The 23,570-nt window shown below is 41.1% G+C and overlaps 1 protein-coding gene across 4 annotated transcripts; it reads right to left on the bottom strand.

The window, feature by feature from the left end:
• Positions 1-2,092: 2,092 nt before the first annotated feature.
• On the bottom strand, positions 2,093-23,342 carry slco4a1 (solute carrier organic anion transporter family, member 4A1). Of its 4 annotated transcripts, none has more exons than XM_052059764.1 (12): positions 23,169-23,342; positions 14,772-15,846; positions 13,429-13,519; positions 12,025-12,146; positions 11,316-11,427; positions 9,305-9,459; positions 8,695-8,959; positions 8,020-8,182; positions 6,801-6,979; positions 6,568-6,632; positions 5,990-6,138; positions 2,093-5,198 (listed from the first exon to the last, which is right to left on the bottom strand). In XM_052059764.1, the coding sequence occupies exons 2-12, from the start codon at positions 15,592-15,594 to the stop codon at positions 5,028-5,030; spliced, it is 2,295 nt and encodes a 764-aa protein (XP_051915724.1). In that variant the 5' UTR covers positions 15,595-15,846; positions 23,169-23,342; the 3' UTR covers positions 2,093-5,027. The 4 variants fall into 4 exon arrangements, with proteins under 4 accessions (XP_051915724.1, XP_051915720.1, XP_051915721.1 ...); XM_052059760.1 differs by having other exon boundaries at positions 8,020-8,185; XM_052059761.1 differs by lacking the exon at positions 23,169-23,342 and adding an exon at positions 16,934-17,059 and having other exon boundaries at positions 8,020-8,185.
• Between the last annotated feature and the right edge of the window lie 228 nt (positions 23,343-23,570).

Here is a 23,570-nt window from a genome sequence, read left to right on the forward strand (position 1 = left end):
TATTCAGGCATCACTTCTGACAACACCTGCCTACCGCATAGTACCTACCCCCACTGATGTTGATTGGCTCACTTTGCACCCCACATTGTAGCAAGGAGGAACACAACACTTTCCAGGACAAATAATTAAAAGATAAGATAGAGGTAAGATACATATTTTCACTTTTTGTTGACTTACTGAACTTCTTATGCACCTGATTTATAGGTTCCAAAAATAATTGACATCTGAAAGTAAATTTCCAATATGGGCAATTGATGCAAATGAAAAATGCCTCCACGGTAACACTAAAACGTAAGAGGACAACGCATGTACAAATTAACAGCAAAGCAGTTCAACAGCACACTTAACACAGTAGCACGGACATATCATCACACAATCAATCAACAACATTTCACAGTACTAGATCTCAGACGATACACAATTTGATTAAAAAAAGGGAAGAAAAAAAGAAAAGAGGAAACCATCTCACTGGCATGTTTGCTACCAACCAACACCTTCATGTAATTGCACTTTCCTCTTTCACAATAAAATTTTTGTACAGCTCCAAAAGCGGTTGCTTCTTTTTTATATAGATAGCTTACATCGTGCTAAAGAGGAGCCGTTTATTGCTAGGTGGTGATCGAAAGCTTAATTTCGGAAGATCATCGAGATGGTTGCAGACTACTTTCGTGTTTGAATACAGAAATTCGCTGAAGCCGATTTGTGGCCTTCTCTGCAGGCCTGATCAAAAGCCTCGACTGACTTTTTAATCTTAAAATTGTATTCACTTTTTTCCCACAGTCTATTCTCCTCGTTCCGTAGCTTTCCTCTTTGCTGCTTTGCTTCCGGTACGCGTCTGCAGTTGTTGGATCTGGCATCCAGGCAGATTTCAGCCTTGACATGAGGCTGAAACATTCTAAATCTGTCCAACACTATCATAATCAGGACTATTTACTACTACTAATAATGGCAGCATTCTGGTGTTTCTGTACTTAAGATTTTAAATACTCCTCACCTTTGTCTGATTCACTATTACATGAGTATTTTCCCATTTTCCTCGGTTGAATGTGATTTGATCATATTGTTCTCAACTCAACTGTATTTATAGAGCACGGACATGGAGCAAATATCATATACACAACAATAAAACATAAAATTAAGAACAAAGACCGAGTCATGCCGAGTCAAATGCCAAAGAGTACAATTGAGTTTTGAGAAGAGTGTTAAAGATGGGCAGCGAGGGGGCTTGCTGAACGTTCAGTGGGAGGTCATTCCAAAGAGAGGGACCAGCAACTGAAAAGACTCGATCCCCTCTTAGCCTCTGCTTAGCTCTTGGTACCTTTAATAATGTCTGGTCCGCAGACCTGAGGCGCCGGGCAGGTGTGTAGAAGCGGAGGAGCTCAGAGAGGTAAGGTGGAGCAAGGCCATTTAAATAATTGAAAAGAAATAATAGGATCTTAAAAAGAACTCTAAAATGTATCGGGAGCCAGTGAAGGGATGCCAGAGCAGAAGTTATGTGCTCCCTCTTACAAGTACCAGTTGAGAGACGAGCAGCAGCATTCTGGACCAACTGGAGACGCATCACGGAGGATTGGCTGACTCCAAAGTCAAGTGCGTTACAGTAATCCAGTCGGGGTGTAACAAAAAGGAGAGGTTTTACTTTAGCCAGCTGCCTAAGATGAAATAAGTTACATTTAACAATAGGACCAATTTGCCGATCCAATTTAAAATCACTGTCCCGGTTTAAGACCCAGGTTTGAGACTGTTGACTTAAGATAAGGAGACAGGGGGCCCAAGTCTACAGGATGGGATGCACAAGGGCCACTGGGACCAAAGAGACAACACTTCTGTCTTCTTTTCATTGTAATTCAAGAAATGTTGGGCCATCCAGGTTTTGATTTCCTCCAGGCAGGATAAAAGTGGCCTGAATGAAAAAACATTTTTTGCTCAGTGGGACAAGTCAAATGAAAGTCCAGTTCCATTGACATAAATAATAAAATGCTGCTCGTAAAGAAAAAAAAATCTCTGCGAATGACATTGATCCCTACCTGCAAAATTTCCAAATCTTTCAATTCCATCCCGTTAAAACAAGAGCTCCCACAAAAACCACTGGTCCAATTTTATCTCAAACTTTAATTATATAACACTTGACATCATTGAAACAGCACGTAAAAATATATTCAAATTCATCTTCCTTAAAAAAGACATTCAGGATATGAACAAAAGTCTGAAAAACACAGCTGGCTGGCTGTTACGTACGACATTGGCAACATAAATCGCAAGTCCATCCAAAACAACAAGAGACACCATCTTATGTTAACAACGGACAGAGGGCAATGAAAGCAATATTTATTGAACATTAAATCATGAATGTGGATCACAAAATGTGGTCATACAATACAGTACATCATCTCTTGGCGTATGTTACAGCAGTGAAGAAGTATAGATTTGTCGGGCAACACGGAGAAACTAATGAGCGGTTTACCTCTTCAATCTGCCAAATGGGGCAAATCAGCTGAACGACGAACCAAAATGAGAGAACCCTGCAAAACAATTGTGGTTTTATGATTTCCGCAAAATCCAGCACGTGACGGTCAATCTCATCGCCCGCATGTTCAAATTGATAAATACAATTGTGCTTTTCCGTTTACTGTTTGTTTGAGCACAAGCTTTTCCAAATACTCTAACGACAAAAAAAAAAAAAAAAAAGATTCGGAAGACATCGGGCAGTAGTTTAAAGGCATGGCTTTATTTGCAGGGAGCAATGTAGGTAAAATAGTGGCTACGGTATCTTCTGTCACTGAGGCGGAGACAAAAGGAGCAAATGGATTGATATGCTTTTCTCTCACTTGGCAGTTCAAACTTAACGCATGGAATGCTGAGTTTCCATCTTGTCATCTTTTAAAGTCTTCATGCTTCTTTCTCATGCACATTTGAATATAATTTCAATCTTAGCTACTGCAGATTCATTGGAATAGATTGTTTAGATTCGAATATCGGGGTCATAGAGGGGTATTTACGATTTGTGGGATATTTTTGCAATGATATATATATTACTATCATCCTTAAATTTCTAACACATGGGCCAGTCATCAGACTTTTGATTTTTGCTCCGGAGGTCACTATCAATTTGAAAATACAGTTAAAACTTAATTAGGCCCGTGACCTCGTTTGTCACTTGAACTGTTCATCAAAACGAGGTCATGTTTCCCACTGAAATGAATGGAAATGCCATTTTACTGTGCCAAGATTTTTTTTAAACAGTGTGTAGTTAAAAATAAATATAATCCATTATAGACATATTTGAAAACACACTCAAAAGAAATTAACCTTAAAAAAAACACGGTAACTATTTATTGCTTGCTAACTTTAACAAAGGAGGAGAGAAGTGGAAGAACGACCACAGCGTCCCCATTGAAAAAGTCGGCCTCCATAAATAAAAACATTCCTTTTTTTTTTTTGGTATGTCTTTCCTTTCTAAATCATTTCTTGATTTTGGTAAACTGGTCCAAACTTGTCTTTGCTCCAAAAATGTCATAAAATGGTACGTCATATCGTCATTTACTATAAAAGATTAATTTGACATTTCTTTTGAAAACGTTTTTCTTCCATGTAATTTTTTTTTTATTGTCTCCCTCACATTATCACCAGCAAGCTCTTTGTCAAGAACAACACTTGCTTCGCATGATGCACACAGCCAGGCTACACAACAAGCTTCTTTTTAACATTCATTATAGCAGCTTCCGTTTTCTTTGCAGCCATTCCAATTGTAAATACTTTGTCTAGTTGTTCAGCAAAAGGTCAAAGTGTCACCGTGGAACCTACTGACGCATACATTCATAACGCGACTGCTTCTGGCATTTGCGATCGGGTGAATGTACTGTCTGTAGTTGGAACTTCCACGACAACAGGCGTTGACATGATTCAACCGACATTAACCGTTCATTGTCTTAAAGAGACGCTACATACCTTTAAATAAAATATATTGTAAATAATATTTTCTGATGAAAATAAAAGAACTTTTTAGACTTTGTTTGGGCGATCGTGTCCATCGGTTGTCAATGGATGATCGAGAATGCTAATAATGGCTGTGTAGCACGAGAAGGAGGATAACATATCCATCCATCTGCTCATCCATAAAGATCGTTCGTATATTGAAAATTGTACATAGATCATTTTTCTATGGATATATTGTGCAAAGCCCAAATAGTTCATAAAATGGAGATTCATAACTCGGGGTCCACTGTATTCTGATTCAGTGGGAAAAGGATTATGATGGAATGATTAGAGGTCAACATTCTCACCTGTTAGAAAACAGTTAATTGTACAGAAGTTACATGTACTGACAATTGGTAGCGGAAAAGTGCTTAAGCATTTGGTAGCAGCAAAGGCAATCAAATCAAATATGGAGTATGCAGTCTTCAAGCGTTACATACTAGAATCTGTAATTATTGTAATTTCTGTACTACAACTGCTACTGAATCATGATGTTAGTCATGAGCGGAGTTCAAAGTGAGGCTAGGATGATATATAGGATGAGGATTGGTGGTGGGTTTAGTGTGCAGGATGAAAAAGCAGAAGGTAGCCATCAATTACTTTTCTCGGGGTGCTATTGTATAACTGGCTAAGTTTGGCATTGTTGTGGGGGGGGGGGCATTTAAAGGTGTTTAACTAAGTCAAAAATTAAAAAAATACAAATAAAAAACCCGCGTGATCGCTTGTGCAGACCTGCGGCTCATAAAGTGAAGTGGCCATAACATGTACATACCAATATTCGGTTTTATGGCTACATTTATTTGTTGCGGTCTCTGGTCAGATGTGCTCTGTAGCCCGTAAATTACGTTCAGTGATTACACTTTGTTTTCCTTTAGTTTGTCACTTATTTCAAGGTAATGTAGAAATGCGGAACTGATAATGCAGAAAACGCAGATAATGGGGAACACAGAAGGTTAGCTTCAGTTTTGGGGAACAACAACTTCCCTATGACTGAAGGTATCAAAAAAGCACCGTCACATAAACCGAGACTCCACAGATGAAAGCCTCTGTTGTCAAAACCTGGCATGCGGGTTGACAATGACACCGTCTGCAGAAAGATCTTTCACAGGAAAGTCGCTCTTGTTGCAGGTTTCGTGGTCACTGCTTTCGCAGCTGCTTTGAGGTGACTCCGGGGGAGGCTTGTACAAGATGCTGGCCAGCAAGAAGAAGATTGTCCCCAAAACCTGAAAGCAACACCAAAGTCGACTCAGCCACATTCCCACCAACTAGTCTAATTTAGTATAACTGTACCGTATTTTCCGCACTATCAGGCGCTTGGGAATTTTAAGACACACCTTCAATGAATGGCCTATTTTAAAACGGTTTTCATATATAGGGTGCACCGCATTATAAGGCGCATAGAATAAAAGCTAAAATATTGGCTGAGGTTGCGTGACGCATCCACGAGATGGAGCTACACTAAAGGGAATAAAATAAAATACAGCTTTATTTATACAGCGCTTTCACAACCACTGTATCTGTAACAAAGCGCTTTACAGAACATTTAAAGAACATATTTAAGGCGCATCGGATTATAAGGTTCACCGTCAGCTTTTGAGAAAATCGGAAAGCTTTTAGGTGCGCCTCATAGTGTGGAAAATACGGTACTTGTGTGTGTGTGTGTGTTTATTTTATAGAGAGAGAGAGAGAGAGAGAGAGAGACCATTTATGAATGAAATGTAAAATTTCACCACAACATATGAATTAAAAATGATCATGTCACACTCAATGCCGCATCAGATGGCGCACAGTCTTTGTAATATTTATTGTTTGCGCTTGTCATTGTTAATCTCATAAACTCCAGTGCAGTGGGATTCTCCAAGTCGGAAAAGGTTTGGCCAGTTAAAAACACACGATTGCCCAGCTAAAATGTATCCAGTCTTGTGAGTGTTGGAGTTGAGTTCAGATGCATTTTACATATAAATGATTCACAGGTAATCGAAGAAAATTCAGAGCGCTGATGTCTAACATTTACCTTATAAAGAATGCCAGCGAAGAGCGTGTATCGGCTCATGGCCGTGTTCTGATAGAGGTAGCAAGAGCCCTGCTCTCCACACTTATCCTGCCATAGTAAGCAGGAAATATCAATCATGGAGCCAAATGCGATGGGTCCAGGAATACCACCTGCGAGGAAACAGCAATTGACATCTGACTGATGATGCGAGTCAAAAATCACGTAGTTGCATTTAAAGAGTTTAAAGCAAGACTATAGTATGTGGTCACTAAATCTTAAAAAAGCAGCTTCCAAATGATCGGGTTGCTACACTGGGTTATATTAAGTAGAAGAACAAATGTCATTGCTATGGTTACAGAACGGATGACCACCTCTCATGTTGTTTTTTGTGCCATGTTCAGCATTGACGTAACTGTTCAGCATAGCCGTTCAGGATACACAATCACTGGATTCTAATACCATTTTCACGTTAGCAAAAGCAGGTTCACAACTGATCATAACACAAAAAAAGTAATTCTACTTGCAGAACTATAGGGAAGCCCAGATACAAAAAAACAAAACGTTCTCTCTGACTCCATTAAAGTAAACATGAATCTTACCAAATGTGCGTACGACAATCCACTGGATGCCTAGTCCAAAGGATCTCTGACTGTCTGGAACACACCTAAAAGAGTACAATACTAGTTATAATCATTACAAACGCCCCAATAGTATGATGCAGTCCGGGTCTACACGCCGGAAGACTACACCTCCAAAACAGCATTTGCGACTTGTGTAAGGCAAATCAAAATCGACAGTTTCCTTGGAAAAATGCAATATTTGATGAACTTACCTGAGTGTGGCAGTGAGTGCCGGGATGCTACAGAGAAAGGTGAAGAAGATGATGATGAAGAAAAACGAGAGGAAGGCTGACATGTGTTGGCAGCTGCTGCCACACTTTCCTGCCGTAGCAAATCCATTTTGGTCCAAAGAGCCATTAGCCGACACCACGCAGCTGCATCCAGAGTACACCTAGGTGCATGCCACAGGATGTTATGTGGGGCACTGGATCATCCTCCCTTTCTTTTTTTGTGTGTGTGTGTTAGAACTAAACACGGTAATTTGCACTCTCTTCATGCAATAGCGCACCCGTTCAGGGTCACTTTCAACTCTTTCATTCCACAAGACGTCTTTTTAAAATGAGGACGCATTTGTACGTCTTAGTCTCTTTTTTTTTGCGTCATAGAGAGGAGGGTCTGATGCAATCTGTGAATGAAAATAAGCCGTTTGCATTGTAAATCATGCAAAAGAATTGACCAGTAGGTGGCAGTGGTGCACCACGTGATTAAAATGCATGCTTTTGCAAAAAGCTCTTTTTCTCCGTTTTTTGCCTAAGAATCGCCATTTCCATGAAACTTAGCCATTTTGTAATGCTGATTGCTGAAGAATGGAAAAAGATAAAAACAATTTTTTTTCCTCCTGAACGAAGAGAGTCCCAACTATATAGCATTAGAACCAAATATTCTGTGGGTCTTGCAAGATCAGTCACAATCCAGGGACAATGGCTGAGATTGAATGAGCTAATGATGTCACACCAACAAAAAGTGAATTCATACATATTTCCCAATCAATCATCGGCCATTTTGGAACAACATTTATTTGTTCTGGCTGTCACTTATATGCCACTGGTGCAGAGAGATACATTTTTCCCAGGCAATAAATCAGTAATTTTCAGACCAATTACCATATTTACCGCACCATAAGGCGCACCTCAAAGCAAAGCAATTTTCTCAAAAGCCAACAGTGCGCCTCGTAATCCTATGCGCCTTATATATGGCTCAGTATTCTGATTTCTTGGACATAGTATTTGAAATTGCCTGTCCAGCGCTTTGTTACAGTTGCAGCGATTGCGAAAGCTCTACATAAATAAAGCTGTATTGTATTTTATTCCCTTTAGCGTCGCTCCATCTAGTGATGCATAATGCGAGTGCAGCCACTGTTGTAGCTTCTATTTTATGCGCCTTATAATGTGGTGCGCCCCATATATGAAAACAATTTTAATATTGATGTACCTTTTTGCCCGTGGAGTCTTCTGTGTGGTTGATGGAGGTACAGCCAGCATGGCAGGGGGAGTAATACATGACGTTATCAGCACCACAAACGGGGTTATACAGCTCCCAGACACAGCTACAACCTTCATTGCAGCCCACTGTCAAGCTCTCCGTTACAGAAGAGCTGCTGAAGGAATTACCCAGCAGCCAGGATGGAACAGGAAGAGAAGGTTAGATGGCGCTTCCTAAACTATAAATTCAACGGCACTGAAAAAAAATGAGTGTCTTGAATTTACTCATTTGTACTTTTTCAAATGGTTGCACAAAATACAAACTCAATTCCAATGAAGCTGGGACTTTGTCTTACACATAAAGACAAATACAATAATATGTAAATCACTAGAGTCTTGAGAAATGATAGAAATGAAGCATGTAAGCGGCTAGGCCAAAAACCAACATTGGCGACACTGCATCAAAAACTGACATCAATGTGCCAAGGATTTCATCACATAGCCTCAGGAACACTTCAGAAAACCGTCTGCCGTTAAATACAGTTGGGTGCTACATCCGTAAGTGCAACTTAAAACTCTGCAAAGCACAAGCCATTCATCAACAACACCCAAAAATGCCACCGGCTTCTCCGGGCCTGAGTTCATCTCAGTGATCTGCCGGAACTAACAGTTACCAGATGATTACCTGTTTCCTGCCGTGAGATGATTAGGTCGGTCATAAAGTTGCTGGAACTGGTCCATTGGGTTTTTGACCGGCGACCGGTATGGGGTGGTGATTCCGGCCAAGGGCACATTTGGACAGTGGATGAGAAAGATGAAAATGGCGATCAGACTGACAGTGGCACAGATCATGCAGAAACGAATGATGCCTCGGCAGCGGAGGTTCAGTTTCTTTACGATATAGCCCCCCAGGAAAGTACCCCCGCCTCCTGCTGGTACAACCATGTAACCTGGAAACATGGACAAAGGAAAAAACAAAGTATTATACAATAGTTTCTATCTATAAAATGAATTCTACTGCTATGCTTGTACTGTATTAAATTCCCAGAGACCATGGCAATGAAGAGGGAATGAGAGAATACCCGCCCCCCCCCCGGTCCATGAGTTGGGAGGTCAGAACACGGGACACTGAGAAGGAGCAGGCAGTCGCGCCCACCCACACGCCCACATAGCTCCCAAAGACAAATGGCTGGCATACAAGTAAATCTCACTTTTCACATTTTCACAAGTACAAGCAGTATTGAACCCTAAAAATCTCAGTTGTTCCTGAATACAGTAATGTTTTCATCACTCACCGAACCAAGTGGCAGCTTCAGATGCACTGAGGCTGAATTGAGACTCTAAGAATTTGGGACCAAATGTTGACATGCCAGCAATGAGAGTGGCCTCTGTAGCACCAGCCAAGCACAAAAACAAGAAGGTGGGATTCTTTAGAAGCAGCAGCACAGATCTGGAACATAGGGTGGGGAATTGGATGTTTGATACCACTTTTTTCCAGACGTTTTCGATCTTTGAGCACTTACCGATACCAAGGAACTGATACCACAAGTGATTTTGATACACAAAAGAGTTATTGAACCAATCACAGATATTTTTAAAGACCTTTCGTTTATTTCTGACAAAAGGCAAAAATAGTCACTCTGCCATAGAGAATTGAAGTCCAAAATAAAACAACTAACTAAATTTAGGATTCATTCGTAATAAATTAAGTGAATCCCTGAAGCGTATTCCTTGTTGAAAATATATTGCAATCTACCGCAAAATAATACAGGTTCACCTGTTAACTGTTTTGTATGACACTATGAAGTTGGAAAAATATGCGATACGGCTGAAAATTTGATCACAATTTAAGTATTTTGGAACAGCAAATATAATTTTTAACCAATTCAAAATAACAAAAATGGATTAAAAAAATCCACCCAGAGGAAAAAAAAATACCATTCTCAGTCGATAAATAAGTACGTGCATGACGTACCGCAATAGAGAACGTCATCACACCACTCAGTGAGTTAGCAAATAACCATATGTTCACAGCAGCACGCTAATAATGCATTCTAAGCATTGATTTAGACATATACTCATAGAAATCACATCTGAATGGGAAATTGAGAAAATGGACACGGATGGAATTCAAAAAAGAAAAAAAAAAAGAGCCAGCCATGAAAAAACTGCACTAGCAGATAACCAATTTTGGAAGCAAAACACTCATAATGCACTCTAAGCATTAATATAAACCCTATAAAATAGAAATCTCAAACCTAAAATCTAAAAACCTCTTAAGGGGCACGTGAAAGGATTGACATGGACACAATTCACTTCTGAAAATCTTCCGTCAGCCATGTATGCCATTTAGTTCCTGATAGCGGCTAATAAAATAAATAATAATAAAGCGTCTACTCAAAGGGCCCCTTTGTTATCGGTGAGCGCCGTGCCATCGCGAGTGTTGTGTTTCTTAGTGAACTGCATGGCAGATTAAGGCCCAGCTAATTGAATTACTTTTTTAATTAAAACCGGCTGCTCTAATCCCAACAGCTCTGAGCTATTCTTGGTATGGTTTCATTACTATGGTACGACATTGAATGATATGTCATGTTACATAATGTGCCCTGCTTAATCACTGTGGATTAGCTAATGTTAAACCTTGAAACGGTCTGTAAAACCGCAAATGTTTGAATGCAATTTTTTTTCCCCTGACTTGTTAGTATTGTGTGCAATTTCTTTTGGAGTTCTCAAACAAAGGTGATTATTTTTTTCAAGATAATAAATCCACACTAGGCCAAATTATGTTTTACTATACATGCATAAACTGGGCAAAATGTCAAACACCTGCCAAAGCAGCAGATGGCGCTATGACTCCTAATAGTTTTACCATCAGGAGTCATGAAAAGTTACTTTAGCTGTCAGAAATTTCCAGTAACAACTCCACTCAAACTCAATAGATCACAGACCCTTTTCAAGATTCAAATGTTTAAGGAAAGGCCCAGAAAATTTCCCCAATAAAAATGGGGGTTCTGTGGTTGGATTCATGTGATACTGTGTATTCGTCTGTCCTTCCATATATTAGTTTCAGATTCACTCTGACGAATTTAAGATGCAAAAATTTGAACTCTGGGGTCACTGGGAGGATAACCGTGTGACTCATACAGAGAGAAGAGAAAATATTCTTGGTTTATTATTATTCCACAAAGTATCTGGGAAATAGTTTTATAATTTGGACGTCATTTCAGTTACATACAGACCAAAAACATTTTTGTTTACATCTGGATCTGACCATTTTCAAAAACCGCAGAGTCGAGCCCTGCTTACCTTGGCATGTCTTTGACTGATTTGCCAAACTGAGGGTCCGAAGCTGTGGTGTGACTGCCATCTTTGAGCTGGTGGGCCTCAGACACCCGCGTGGCCTTGTGCTCCTGAGAACCTGGAGGAGGACCAAGTGAAATGGGACGAAAGAAAAACAGAACCAAATTCAATGAAGATGTTACATAACAAAGCTATCTCTCACTATTTTATGTTATCTATTATTTTAAACAATCATTTGAACATGCACAAATTTCAATTTCAATACATTAGCCATTTATCTCAACTGTATGCTATATGCATATACTATACTAGCTGGTTCGCCGCCCTCCGGGCGGCTCATCAGCTAGTTCCTGCGGAAGGCTGGTAAGGTGGGCCTTCGGCCCACAAAAGTGTTGTTGCTTGGTTCAACTTTTTGTTCATCTTCATTGCTTATCGCGAAAATAAAGAGATGTTTAGCTCTACTAAATAACTAACAATTTCATTGCAATGCTTGTGGGTAGACAACATTTTTTCGCTAAGATGCCCGCGCGATCGTAATGAGCCACTGCCTGAGCGGCGCAGTGGCGGCGCACAGCGGCGGGGTGAAGTAGGTACGTTTTGAAAAGGGATAGACCGCGTGCGGGACGACGCGCAATATATATATAGATATATATATATACATACACACATATACATATATATACCTATATATAATATGTGTACCAATTATGAGTACCTGGCAGCTGTCTTGGATAGCCCAGGATGGGAAACGCCACCAACAGAGCTGCTGCTCCACCGAGTAGGAAGCCAATCCACCAAGCACCAACCCAAAGAGGGTTCTCTGGGGTCATCTCTGTCCTGTCACCACACATTCATCCATAAGCTAATTATAGTGAGCATTATTTTAGAATGTATTGAGATTTTGCATTTTTAGCAACACAAAAAGTGAGTCAAGAAGCAAACCCGAACTTGAGAAATGACTTAACTGCTAGCCTCCAGTTTAGTTGTTGTCAATCTTTTGACAATGGACCACATAAAAAATACTTTTCTCATGACCAATGTCAAAATAGAGGGCTATAATAGGCCTAAGTGTTCATAAAAAACACAAGCTATGTTTTATTCATAAAAAAATTAACATTACTGTATTACATTATTCTTGTAAGCCACTGGGACAATATTCACAGTTGGAAAAAAACTGCGATTTAAGGGGAAGTTAACCCCAAACTTTTCTTTACAATATCTTGTACGCACCTTCTGTAGTCTAAACACTGCATTCTGATTCATAGTACATTTGTGGAATACGAGTTAAGCAGCGAAATCCACACGTTTTTAGCCACCTCAGAGGGCAGCCATTTTATCACTTTCTGTCGGTGGAAATTGACCTGCAGTCGCTTGGGGCTCAGGTAACGACCAATCACAGCTCACCTGTCTTCTGAAGCTTATCCATGATTGGTTGTTCCCTGAACCCCCAACAACGGTGATGTCACTTTCATTTGACAGCATGTGGCAAAATGGCCGCCCCCTGAGATGGACGAAAACCTACATAAAAATTGTACCTGCAAAGTAAATATAGTTAAGTAGCAGTTATGAAAATGTATCACACTATACACATCACTTGTTCAACCCAAGTGATGTATATTTTGGGCAGGGACCACACTTTCAGAAACATGACACTTAAGTCCACCATGCTCCTTCCTGACCAAATTGAAAATAAAAACCAAAACAAAACATTATCGAGGGTGTTTGTTCTTCCCTGCAGACAGGGTGGGTTCAGTTCAGTGTGAAAGTGAAAGTGTTCTAGCGCACTGTGTTGTCCAGTGATTAGATGCCAACAAGTCTCGTCAAAGTCAGCGGGGAACAGCGCCTCCTTTCTTCAATACTGAACAAAATAAGTCGTCATAGAAATGGATGGATTCATCCGTCCATCTGCTTGATCTATTTTTTCATTCACACTCTGCGTTGACATAAACCAAACCCATTATTTTTTGTGCAGTCATGTGAATGGACCGGTATCCCCGACAATGACTTTCAAAACACCATGTCATTTCTACTTCTCTTACTTTAAAGAAAAATACACTGTCAAATAATTATTTAAGAATGCAACTCTCCCACAACACACACATACTGTAAGTAAACTCACGTGAGGTGGATCTCAGTGTTAATGTTGAGGAAGTAACCCCCAAGTAGGTAACCTGCTGCTGGACCCACAATGGCTGCAGTATAAAAGATCCCTATGGGACAGAGAATGAAAGCATGGGTGTGTCACTTCAGGAACGTTCTCTTTCTTTTTTCATAACAATAACTCAGTTTGTGACAAAGGGTCACTTTTCTCTGTTGCTGTGTTTTTCTGCTCAAAAATGGATCAGGTTTCATAAAGGATTATGATACATGATACTGTTTTGGTCTTGTCATCACACAAATTACACACAAGGTAGTGAAAATCCTCGACAACGAAATCATGTTTGCAGCAAGAAATTTTTCACAACAGGGGGTTTTTGACCGTAGCAAATTTGATCTCAGACGTAAACGCGCACGCACGTACGCACGCGTACACACACAAAAAAAGAAAGTGTCCTCTTTATTTTTATTCCAATAGTGCATAACATCTGTTTTCGACAAGCCTATTCACTCAGACCATAAAGCCAATATTTTATTTATTTATTTTTGTTGTATTTATTTTTTCTTATTTGATGTTGTTTTTAATATTGTACTCGTGATTTTAACTGCTTGTTGTAAGGTGTCCTTGAGTTTCTAGAAAGGCGCCCACAAATAAAATGTATTACTATTATTATTATTATTATAAGTATGAGCATATACATATAGTCAGTATAGAAAGAAAAAAAGGGAAAGAAATTGCGAAATTTACGATCAGCATTCACTTTCACTTACATCAATTTCTTGGAAAATGTCTTATTTTGCTTCCTTCTTTCATTTTTGATCACTTTTACCCTCTCTTCTGGCGTTAGAGCTCTTCTTCTCTTAGCTGTTTGACATCCAAAGGTCTGTTTTGTAGCCATTTTAGCACTGACGCACTGAAACTAACAATAACAAATACTTGCTGGACTACTGCGCATGTGTAAACCAGTGTGGTGGTTGCTGTTTCCGAACGAAACAGTAGAGGTCGATGTTGGATTAGACTTCATTGTAGTGAATCTCGTTGCGAGGCAAGAGCAGAGAAAAATATTTCGTATGACACAACAGGGGGAGTTTTCGTTGTATGGGGGGCAGGATAGTGGGAACGATGTTCCTGCATGAAGAATTTTTTTCACACTAAGGGGTATTTTCGCCCATGTAGGTTTCATTGTAGAGGAGTTTCTCTGTACAGCAGATAGGTCAACAGCCAGCCAGTTGGTCATTCATCCATTATGTTTCACATGATCCGCAAATTTGTTGCAGTTTTAGTAATCGCCACTTGAAAATGTTGGATGCTATGCAAATTCAACCCCCCTTGTGCTGTATTTAAAATTGCAAAACGTGACTCACCAGTGTAAACAGGCCCGTAGTTTGACTTGACATTCTCATCCAGATACGTGACACCCAGTGTGTAAAGGGGTGTAGCGCCCATGCCGTGGAGAAATTGTCCCAGCATGAACACAAATCGGTAGCTGGACAATCCCCCGCCCTCTTGGTCCTGGCAAGGGCTGGTCCGGTTGGCAGAACACATTCCACTTTGCTTGGACAGACTGACCCGGTAAGGTGGCGTGGTGAAGTGAGGCAAGGCGAAGACCAGAGAACCCAGAGCCATGAGAAGCACCCCCCAACCCAGCCAACGAGGCTTGTGGCCCGTCCCGCCAAAGTAGCTGACAAAGGCCAGGCAAATGCACGCCGCGATGTCATAGGAGCTGGCAATGAGCCCAGCTTGGTAGCTTCGCAGGTCGAAGCGCCTCTCTATGGTTGTCACCACGGTGTTGATGAAGCCATTGATGATCATCCCTTGGAGGAAAGAGGCCACACACAGGAAAAACAAGACCCAACGGGGAGTGTTGAAGACTTGGACAGCTTTGGGTGTCAGAGCCCCCCAGCCGCAAAGCTGATTTGAGTCTGTGGGGATTTGATTCAACCTAATCTGTGACTCTGAGCAAAGGCTGCTTTGTGCCCCATAGATTTGTCCTGGAAAGGTGGAAACTCCAGTGAGAATGGATGGCCGAACGGGAGCATCGGTGTGTCTGGCCCCCGAGTCTACGAGGCTGTCTATGTGAGAGTCCACGGGGCTTGGGTCGTCCAGAGAAGGATCCCTGCTGAGAGGGGGGCCATGTAGGTCAAGGAGCTCCCGCCTGGAGCTGAAGGAGGCATCAGAATTGAGCATTGAGGGTTTTGGGCTGCAGATGGGGTAAGAATGGGGACACTGCTTGGCGATGACAAGTTACACTACTTGTGAAACAGCTTAATCCAAGGGGGGCAAACTGAAATGTTCCAAGGTTCTAATCCAGCTGGTCTCTGCAATTAAAAAAGTACTTTTTTCTTGTGTACTGCATTCCCTGCATCCACACTTTCTGAGTGATTCTTAAGGCTGTTCTGGTGCTTTATAAGGCAACACGACTGGTTGACTCATGGCCTCCTACAGAGGGACGACAAAAAAAATTAATTAAAACGTCACCATAACTGTATATAGTCACAGAACAGTTTCCTATCCCCTTTGATGATCAAGGAGCATATTTGGTGACGTTTGTTTTCCCCTTAAATAGTACAATGACAAAATGCATCAGGTGGAAAACAAGACCTGTATACAAAGAACAAATTTCTTTTTTTTGTGGGCATGTGACTGTTACTCAAGGTCTATAACCAAATTATAGAGAGGATACTGTCTGCAGCAAAGAGTATGGAGCAGCAGCAAAGTTTAAACTGTGGAGTATTTTACTGCACACAGCAAGCGGGTGAGGGCACATTAGCATATGTGTTCGATTTTTGATTTTTATAAATGTTGATGGAATGAAACACCCCCATGACCAACAGGACATTCTTGGGAAGTTGTTCATCCAATCAAACACAGTACAACATGACCAAAGATATGTGAAGGAATGTGCACATCTGTTGTATTGCACTTGTTCAACAAACAATAGTTTTTTTGAAAAATTGAAAATACGACTGAGTAAATGTTTACATTATTCAATCATTTCTAGAAAAATAAATCAATAAAACCCTCCTCTCCTGCTGAAATATTTGTCTGTGCTCTGTACATGGTATCTTCCATTATACTCCTAGACAATATTTAATGGAATTTATAATCAATATGTGAAAAATAGCTCATCAAGCATGATGTGACCTTGGAAAAATCAAATGCTCAATAAGGAGGCAGGCCAACACTCCATCCAGCCATCTTCTCTACCGCTCACCGTGTTCAAGGATCGAGGAGCTGGAGCGTATGCGAGCTGCCTACACCCTGAAGTTTGGTCGCCAGTCACCACTAACCATTCACACTCATTCACAACTGACACCATCACTAATAGGAACCGAACCCAAGCTGCCTGCGTGGTGAGCGAGTGAACCACTATACCGTCAGTAATGCCGAGATAAGTAAGCGTTATAAAATGAGCAACCTAAAAGGTTTTGAGTAGAGCTGACAAATATAAAATTGATTGTTTAAGAATGTCCTCAAAAACACAAGAGTTGCTAATTATAAAAGATAGTGAGTTACAGCCTCCTACCTCTACTCCGACATGTCACAATCAAGAGGTCTGCAAAAAGGTCTGTGGAAGACCGAAAGGAAAAGATGAAAGTGAAACAACTTCTAAGAGCATCTCAGAAAGCCTCTTATAAACTAGTGCTGAGGCAGCAGACCAGGACACGCCCATAAGGGTGGGTGGGGGGGGGGGGGGGGTCGGCATGCTTGCTCTGGTGCGACATAAACCACCTGCGAGACTCTACTTTCCTCCTGTTATGACTCAGCGGGTACATCGTGATTCAATTCACGAAACATCAACCCCCTCTGTACTGTTTAACCTCACGCAGGTTGCAGGTGAGCCAGAGCCTAGCCCGGCTAACTTTAGCCCAGAGGCGGAGTACACCCAGAACCAGTTGCCAATCAATCGCAGGTCACACATCGCAGTCACTGAGAGGCAACTGAACTGCTTGCAGCCAAATTAGGCGAATGCTGCACCGATCCGTGACTACAGTACAAACATTTTCATTTGCATCCTCGGGAGGTCTTTCCTGCTCTGTGGTAAACAAAGGCTTCTGAAAAAGCAAACGACATGCCTCAAAGTTATGCTTGGCAGGAGCAGCAAATTCAGTTTGGCTCCGTTCAAACTGAAGGACTTAACGTTCACATGACACCCTAAAAATGTCTGTGAAAATCAATATGTCAATCAAACCGTCCAGGTTCTATACTGCTTATCTCATTGAGAGTTAGGGGTGAGCTGTAGGCCATTCAATGAGCTAAAATTTTGACTCCGCCCTACAATAGACTCGTCGCCAGCCTATTGCACGGCATTTAAAGACAGACAACTATACCCACTCACATTCAAACCGTCACTGAACGGGAACTGAAGTTGAGTAAACCACAACACGCCGATGACCGTAAGTTGTTTCCTCAAAAACTGTGGTCTTGTTTCCAAAAGAAGCAGAGTCAACTGAAGAATTGGTTCCTTTTTTCCCTTTATGATTCTTAATGTTATGCTACTCTATGACACTATACCTCTGATCATAATAACTACAGTACTACCTCGCGATGGAGATCCGTGAGACAATCAACGCACAGTCACAGAAAATAACACCACTGCATTAAAAAACAATGCATAATTGTACATTATGAGAGAGAAGCGTTACAGGAAGTCATTGACAGTCATGAAACGGTTTAATGGGAAATTTACCAACAGACTGAAATTGTATGCTGCACAGATATGAATAAAACAGTTTTGATATGAGTGTCGTGAGCATGTGTGTTTGTGTGTGTGTGTGCGCGCGCGCGATAACGGTGACTAGCCTTTATTTTCTTATTCTGCTCGCGAGTCAGTGCTAACCATTGCTAGCATGGCTAAAGGAAACCCCAAAGTTTGTTTGTATAAAGTAATATCAATAATCATAAAAAAAAGCTGAATACTGTACCTTAATTTTAAATGTAGGTATCTCCTCTTATTTGATGTCTCTCTCAAAACCCAATGATGTTCCTTCGCTTTTAACACAGCCTTGAGACGCTGCCTTTGTTGGTGTCTTATTGTTTTATTGTATCTTAATTATATATTTGTAGTTTTATTTGTGTATACAGCACTTTGTTTCGGCTGCGGTTGTTCATAAAACGATTTGTCCTTTCCCCTTGACATTCTATAACATGTTTGTGTTCTTTGCTCTTTAGTCAAATAAAAGCTTTGTTCTTGTGCTTCCTGTTGGACTTACTTCACAAACACATCAAACACATCAAACAATTACTTTGAGTCAAGGACTGATGTTTTGTTTTTTGTTTTTTGTAATTACCAACCTTTGTTCTGTTTTTTCATGCAAATAATTTCCGTCATGAAAATTTCCCTCATGAATTTAAGGTATTTTTTATTTGTCCAATATTTTCAGATGCTGACATCAATGAAATCAATAATGTGAATTAATTTAAATAAAAACGTGCCGTTTTCCTTGCAGTGCTGTGAGTGTTTCCATGAATATGTGCTAATTTTGTTCTGTGTGTAACACCGGTGTCTTGAGACACAGGGAACTTGGTTCAGTTCCCAGTCAGGCCAGAGAATGGATAACAATGTGAGTGGTTTACATCAGGAAGGGCATCCAGGGTGAAAACTGTGCCAAACCTATCATGCGAGTGACTCGCTGTGGCGACCCCTGATGGGAAAAAGCCCCCAGTCACTTCTAAGACAGAATTGTTTGATGTGTATGTCTGTGTGTGTTTGAATGTGCGTATTTAACATAGCAGCCAGGCCAAGCTACTTTGAGCGAACTCGTGCAAGCACCGAGAGAACATGCAAACTCCACATTGGGAGTGTTAGGGTCGGGTTAGCATTCGGTTCTGGGTGAGGGTTGATTTTAGGGTTAGGTTAGGGGTTAGGGTTAGGGTAGGGTTAAGTTTGGGTTTAGTTTTAAGGCTTAGGGTTAGGTTAGGGTTGAGGGTTAGAGTTAGGTTTTTGAAAATCAATCAATCAATCACCTACAGCGCTGACGTAAGTGTTTATAGCGCTCATAGCCTTTTTCAACCTGTGCAAGATGGAGCAACACTGTGCAGAGATGAGACAATCAACCGACCCGACCCTTCCATAGGCAGAATCTATCAACTGATATTACTTCACCTTTTGCCGTAGTAACATTTCAGTACTGGTACTGAGCTACCGTATTTTCTGCACTGTCAAGGCGCACATATTTTCTCATCTCTTTCCTCTATTCCATATCATGCTCACTCCAGTCGGCGCTAGTCAAAGGAATGGAGTAGTACCAATGAATAGTTCCAAATCATTTTTATTAGAATGTTACTCCTTGTGAACAGACGCTTCTACTGAGCAATTCACTAAACTATCAACAACAAAAACAGATTCTACTCCTAATGCTGGAAAAGCTGCTGAGTAACAAGTAATCCTCTCTGACCCACCAAGCAGATCTGATTACTCGGCAGATGTTATGCAATCTTACACTGAGCAAAAATCAATCCAGAGTATTTCAGAAAGTTCTTATATAAGATATTTGATGTACCGAAACAAAAAGGTCAGCATCTTACTGTTGTGATGATTCATTGTAAGTCGTAAAGTGCTTTTTACACTTGCACAGAAAATGAGAATATTTCAAAGCGTAAAAACGGAGGGACACCTGTGACCCAACGCACGACACGGTGATAATTGCTACAGCAACAGAACATATTTTAAAAAATTAGAAACAGACTTGGACAATGATTCTTTCACATACCAGTAGAGGGAGCCCAAAGGTTCAGAACCACTGCTCTACAGTGTAGCTTTTTTCCTGTCCTTCCTGATACAGTGCACTCCGCTTAATAGAACACCGGTTAATAGAGTAATCCGCTTAATAGAGCAAAAGGCTCTGGAACCGATTTGCCTAATGCAATTTCCTATAAAGATACCCCGCTTAGTAGAACAGATCTCCGCTTAATAGAACAGGCCGTAAGCAATGAACATTGTAAACTAGTGGTTTTCGAAGTGTAGCTATCGCGATACTGTACCACTATCGCGAGAAAACGCGGTAGTTCTAGCCGTATACAGTAACAGGTAGCACGCGTCACTGCACACATAGACACACGCACGTCACAATGGCGTCAACTTCATTCAAGAGACGAGAGAGAGACGAAGTGTAGCTATCTTGATACTGTACCACTATCGCGAGAAAACGCGGTAGTTCTAGCCGTATACAGTAACAGGTAGCACGCGTCACTCCACACATAGACACACGCACGTCACAATGGCTTCAACTTCATTCAAGAGACGAGGGCCATCACCTGCGGATAAGAAGGACGTACTCAGACGATACGATGCATTGCCGGATTCTCAGAAGGTACGCCGGCGGTTTCCAGGACTTCCCTCTTATCCAGCGCATTGAGAGGGAAGTCAACCGCAAAATTACGGACTCCTGTTTCCAGACAAAAGTAACGAAATTTTTCTCGTGATTTGAGATGTTTGACTGAAGTTGATTAAAGTTGTTGTTTTGTTGTTTGATTAAAGATATGGACGTCCACAGTCGAAATATCTCTTCTAACTCGCCAGCAGGGGTTTTTCAGCGTGCATAACTTGGTCGTCGACGTGTCTGAAGGTGTACCTAATAAAGTGTCTCCGGTTAATAGAAACCCCGCTTAGTAGAACAGAAGCGCTTCGGCCCAATGGTGTTCTATTAAGCGGAGTGCACTGTACTATCACTGTTGTGCTACAGCAGTGTTTTTCAAACTTTTTTGAGCCAAGGCACACTTCTGTCATTGAAAAAAATCTCGTGGCACACCACTAGCTGAAAATGTGACCCCCCCCCCCCCACTATTTGATCAATTAACGTGTTATATTGTTACTACGACCGTTTTTAACATTTAAGAATGACGTTATAACAGCTTGAATTGGAATGAGCACAAAGAAATAAGTATTTTATAATCTTTCTCATTTATTGTTTCACTGTCGTCCTGCATTCATGCGGCACAAATTCGCTTGTCTCCAGTGGTCGAAACACAAGGCAATTGGCTAGCTGTTGCTGCCCTCTAGCGTTACGAGGGTGTACTACACGATTACTTTCTGGGCATACAAATTGGATATTACTGTATACCGCGGCACACCTGACAGGTTTGACAAACACTGTGCTAAAGTGCAGAACACAAAGCAGCACATTGATGCGCTTTTACACAGGTTCAAGGGGACCGACATTTTTGAGACACACCCATTTTTATCAAGGGCTCGGACGAAAAAAAAACCCCAAATAATTTCTCCTTAAATAATTCCCACTTTTACACAATTGTACGCTTCCAACTTTTTATACCTGTCAACTCATACGGTTTAGCCATAGTTCATACGGATTTGGTGGTGAATCTTACGTATATGGCCGTTACGCACAAATCATACGGATTCTGAAAATTTCCCCTAACAGGTAGTTTCGTTTGCTTTTGCCCAGAATGGTGCTAGTCTGTCTACTTGGATGCTGTCATTTCCGGTAACTTTCCAGTAAATCACGTAGTTCCTAGTTGAAAACAGCAGAGTATCAATTGCATGCTTCGGTTGTGTACAAGCAAGTTCTACAAGGAAACAAATTTCCGAAAATCGTTTGCACCAGAAACACTGACAGCATTATTGTTGTGCAAAGTAATTATGAATGGATGCTGTAACTTCGAGCCGATGGATCAGCATTTAGAGTTGGTGAAAAAAGTAACGCAGGAATTACAACTCTGAGTACAGTAATGCCACTAAGTAGAATGATGATTAGACATTAACCAGACATTGTATTATGGAGATCTACAATAAATATAATTGAAAATTTCGTGGGGGGGGGGGGGGGGGGGGCTTCTGCCGTTATTTTGACATATAAAATGCGCTGGTATGTTATAAGGATTTTTTGGTAGTGTCTACAGGTTGGCGCTCCGAAAAGTTGACAGGTATGAACTCCGTGTGAGCAGTTTGGGAAAGGCTCTTTTTTGTTCTCTTGCACACAAAGCAAGATCAATAAGCATGCTCGGATGAGTTTGTCGGGGAGGAACAACCCCAATCACGTGGGAGACAACCTGAAGAACCACTTCATTGGGTTCAACATAAATCATCTTTCGCTTAAATAGACGGAAATACATGCATATTGTTTTAACATAATTAGATAGATAGATAAATGGTTATTTTATCTATCATCAGAAAAAAATAGATGGTTAGTGTACTGTATCTATTTATTATTGTATTGTATCCATCTATCCATCCATCCATCATGTTGAAATAATGTCTTGCTCTCAGATGATATGCTCATCGTAAAGCTTAGACTCGCCATTACGAACAAAAACTACGAGCATTGATAAAAACGGGTGCAATAAACATAACGATCTGGGTCCAGGTCTTAGTCTCTGTGAGCCCGTCACCCCCTGCAAGGGGGAACCACCCTCACGTCTGCGATCAAGCGGTGACATATGTAGCATCATGCATAAAAACACGCGGTAGTAGCGATTATTTTTCCAGCGGCTGTCGGCAACCTAACAGATAAAACAAACAACTGCGTTCTAATGAATATCTTCGCTGGAGGAGGGAATCACGTTAACAGTTGTGATGGAACATGCCTGAATTGCTGATGTGTTTTAATCCTAATAGCGTTTATTTTACCGTCGTCGCCGTATTACTAAACATTCCTTTTGTTCGGCGTTGTCGCGAAACCCGGTTCAGGTTTGCATGCTCGATGCATGTCTGTGGCGTCTAACTGTGCACCTCTCGGCAGCTTCCGCACCATGGGGCATTGAACGCCTGTTTTTTTTCCTCCTTCCAAATGAACGGCGCTTACCTTGAAAAGAATCTCCATAGACACCCTTCCTCGTGTCACCACGTCTGGTTTCGTGAGAGAAATATGACAAGTGCAAGTGCTGCATGCTGATAACAAGTAAGCACGATGCCGCCTCGCGAGACTGTCAATATGGCCGGAACTTGACACTGACACCGTGACAATCAAAACGGAGCTGAATCAGTAGTGCAAAATACATACAATTTATTAGAGGTAGCCTCCTTTGTTTCCATTGGGGGAGGCGGGTGAATTATAAATAAAGTTTTACTGGGTTTTACATTCGCTGTCTTAAACATGTCCACTATACACAATCACTTTGCATTTTTAACTTACATACGTTGACAAGCAATGGTGGAGCTCGACTTTTCTCCTTAGGGTTGCCAAGGGTTACCAAGGCCATCACAG

The sequence above is a fragment of the Hippocampus zosterae genome, chromosome 2 (genome assembly GCF_025434085.1).
Source record: "Hippocampus zosterae strain Florida chromosome 2, ASM2543408v3, whole genome shotgun sequence".
NCBI classification, from domain to species: Eukaryota; Metazoa; Chordata; class Actinopteri; order Syngnathiformes; family Syngnathidae; genus Hippocampus; species Hippocampus zosterae.

Bases quoted from the DNA above. Each gene is read 5' to 3' on its own strand.
- slco4a1 (XM_052059760.1), bottom strand. From the start codon at position 15,594: ATGCTCAATTCTGATGCCTCCTTCAGCTCCAGGCGGGAGCTCCTTGAC. The intron at 9,460-11,315 runs GTAAGCAGGGCT...CCTATGTTCCAG, and splicing joins TCAGTCAAAGACATGCCAAG to ATCTGTGCTGCTGCTTCTAA. The intron at 8,186-8,694 runs GTAATCATCTGG...TAATTCCTTCAG, and splicing joins CATCTCACGGCAGGAAACAG to CAGCTCTTCTGTAACGGAGA.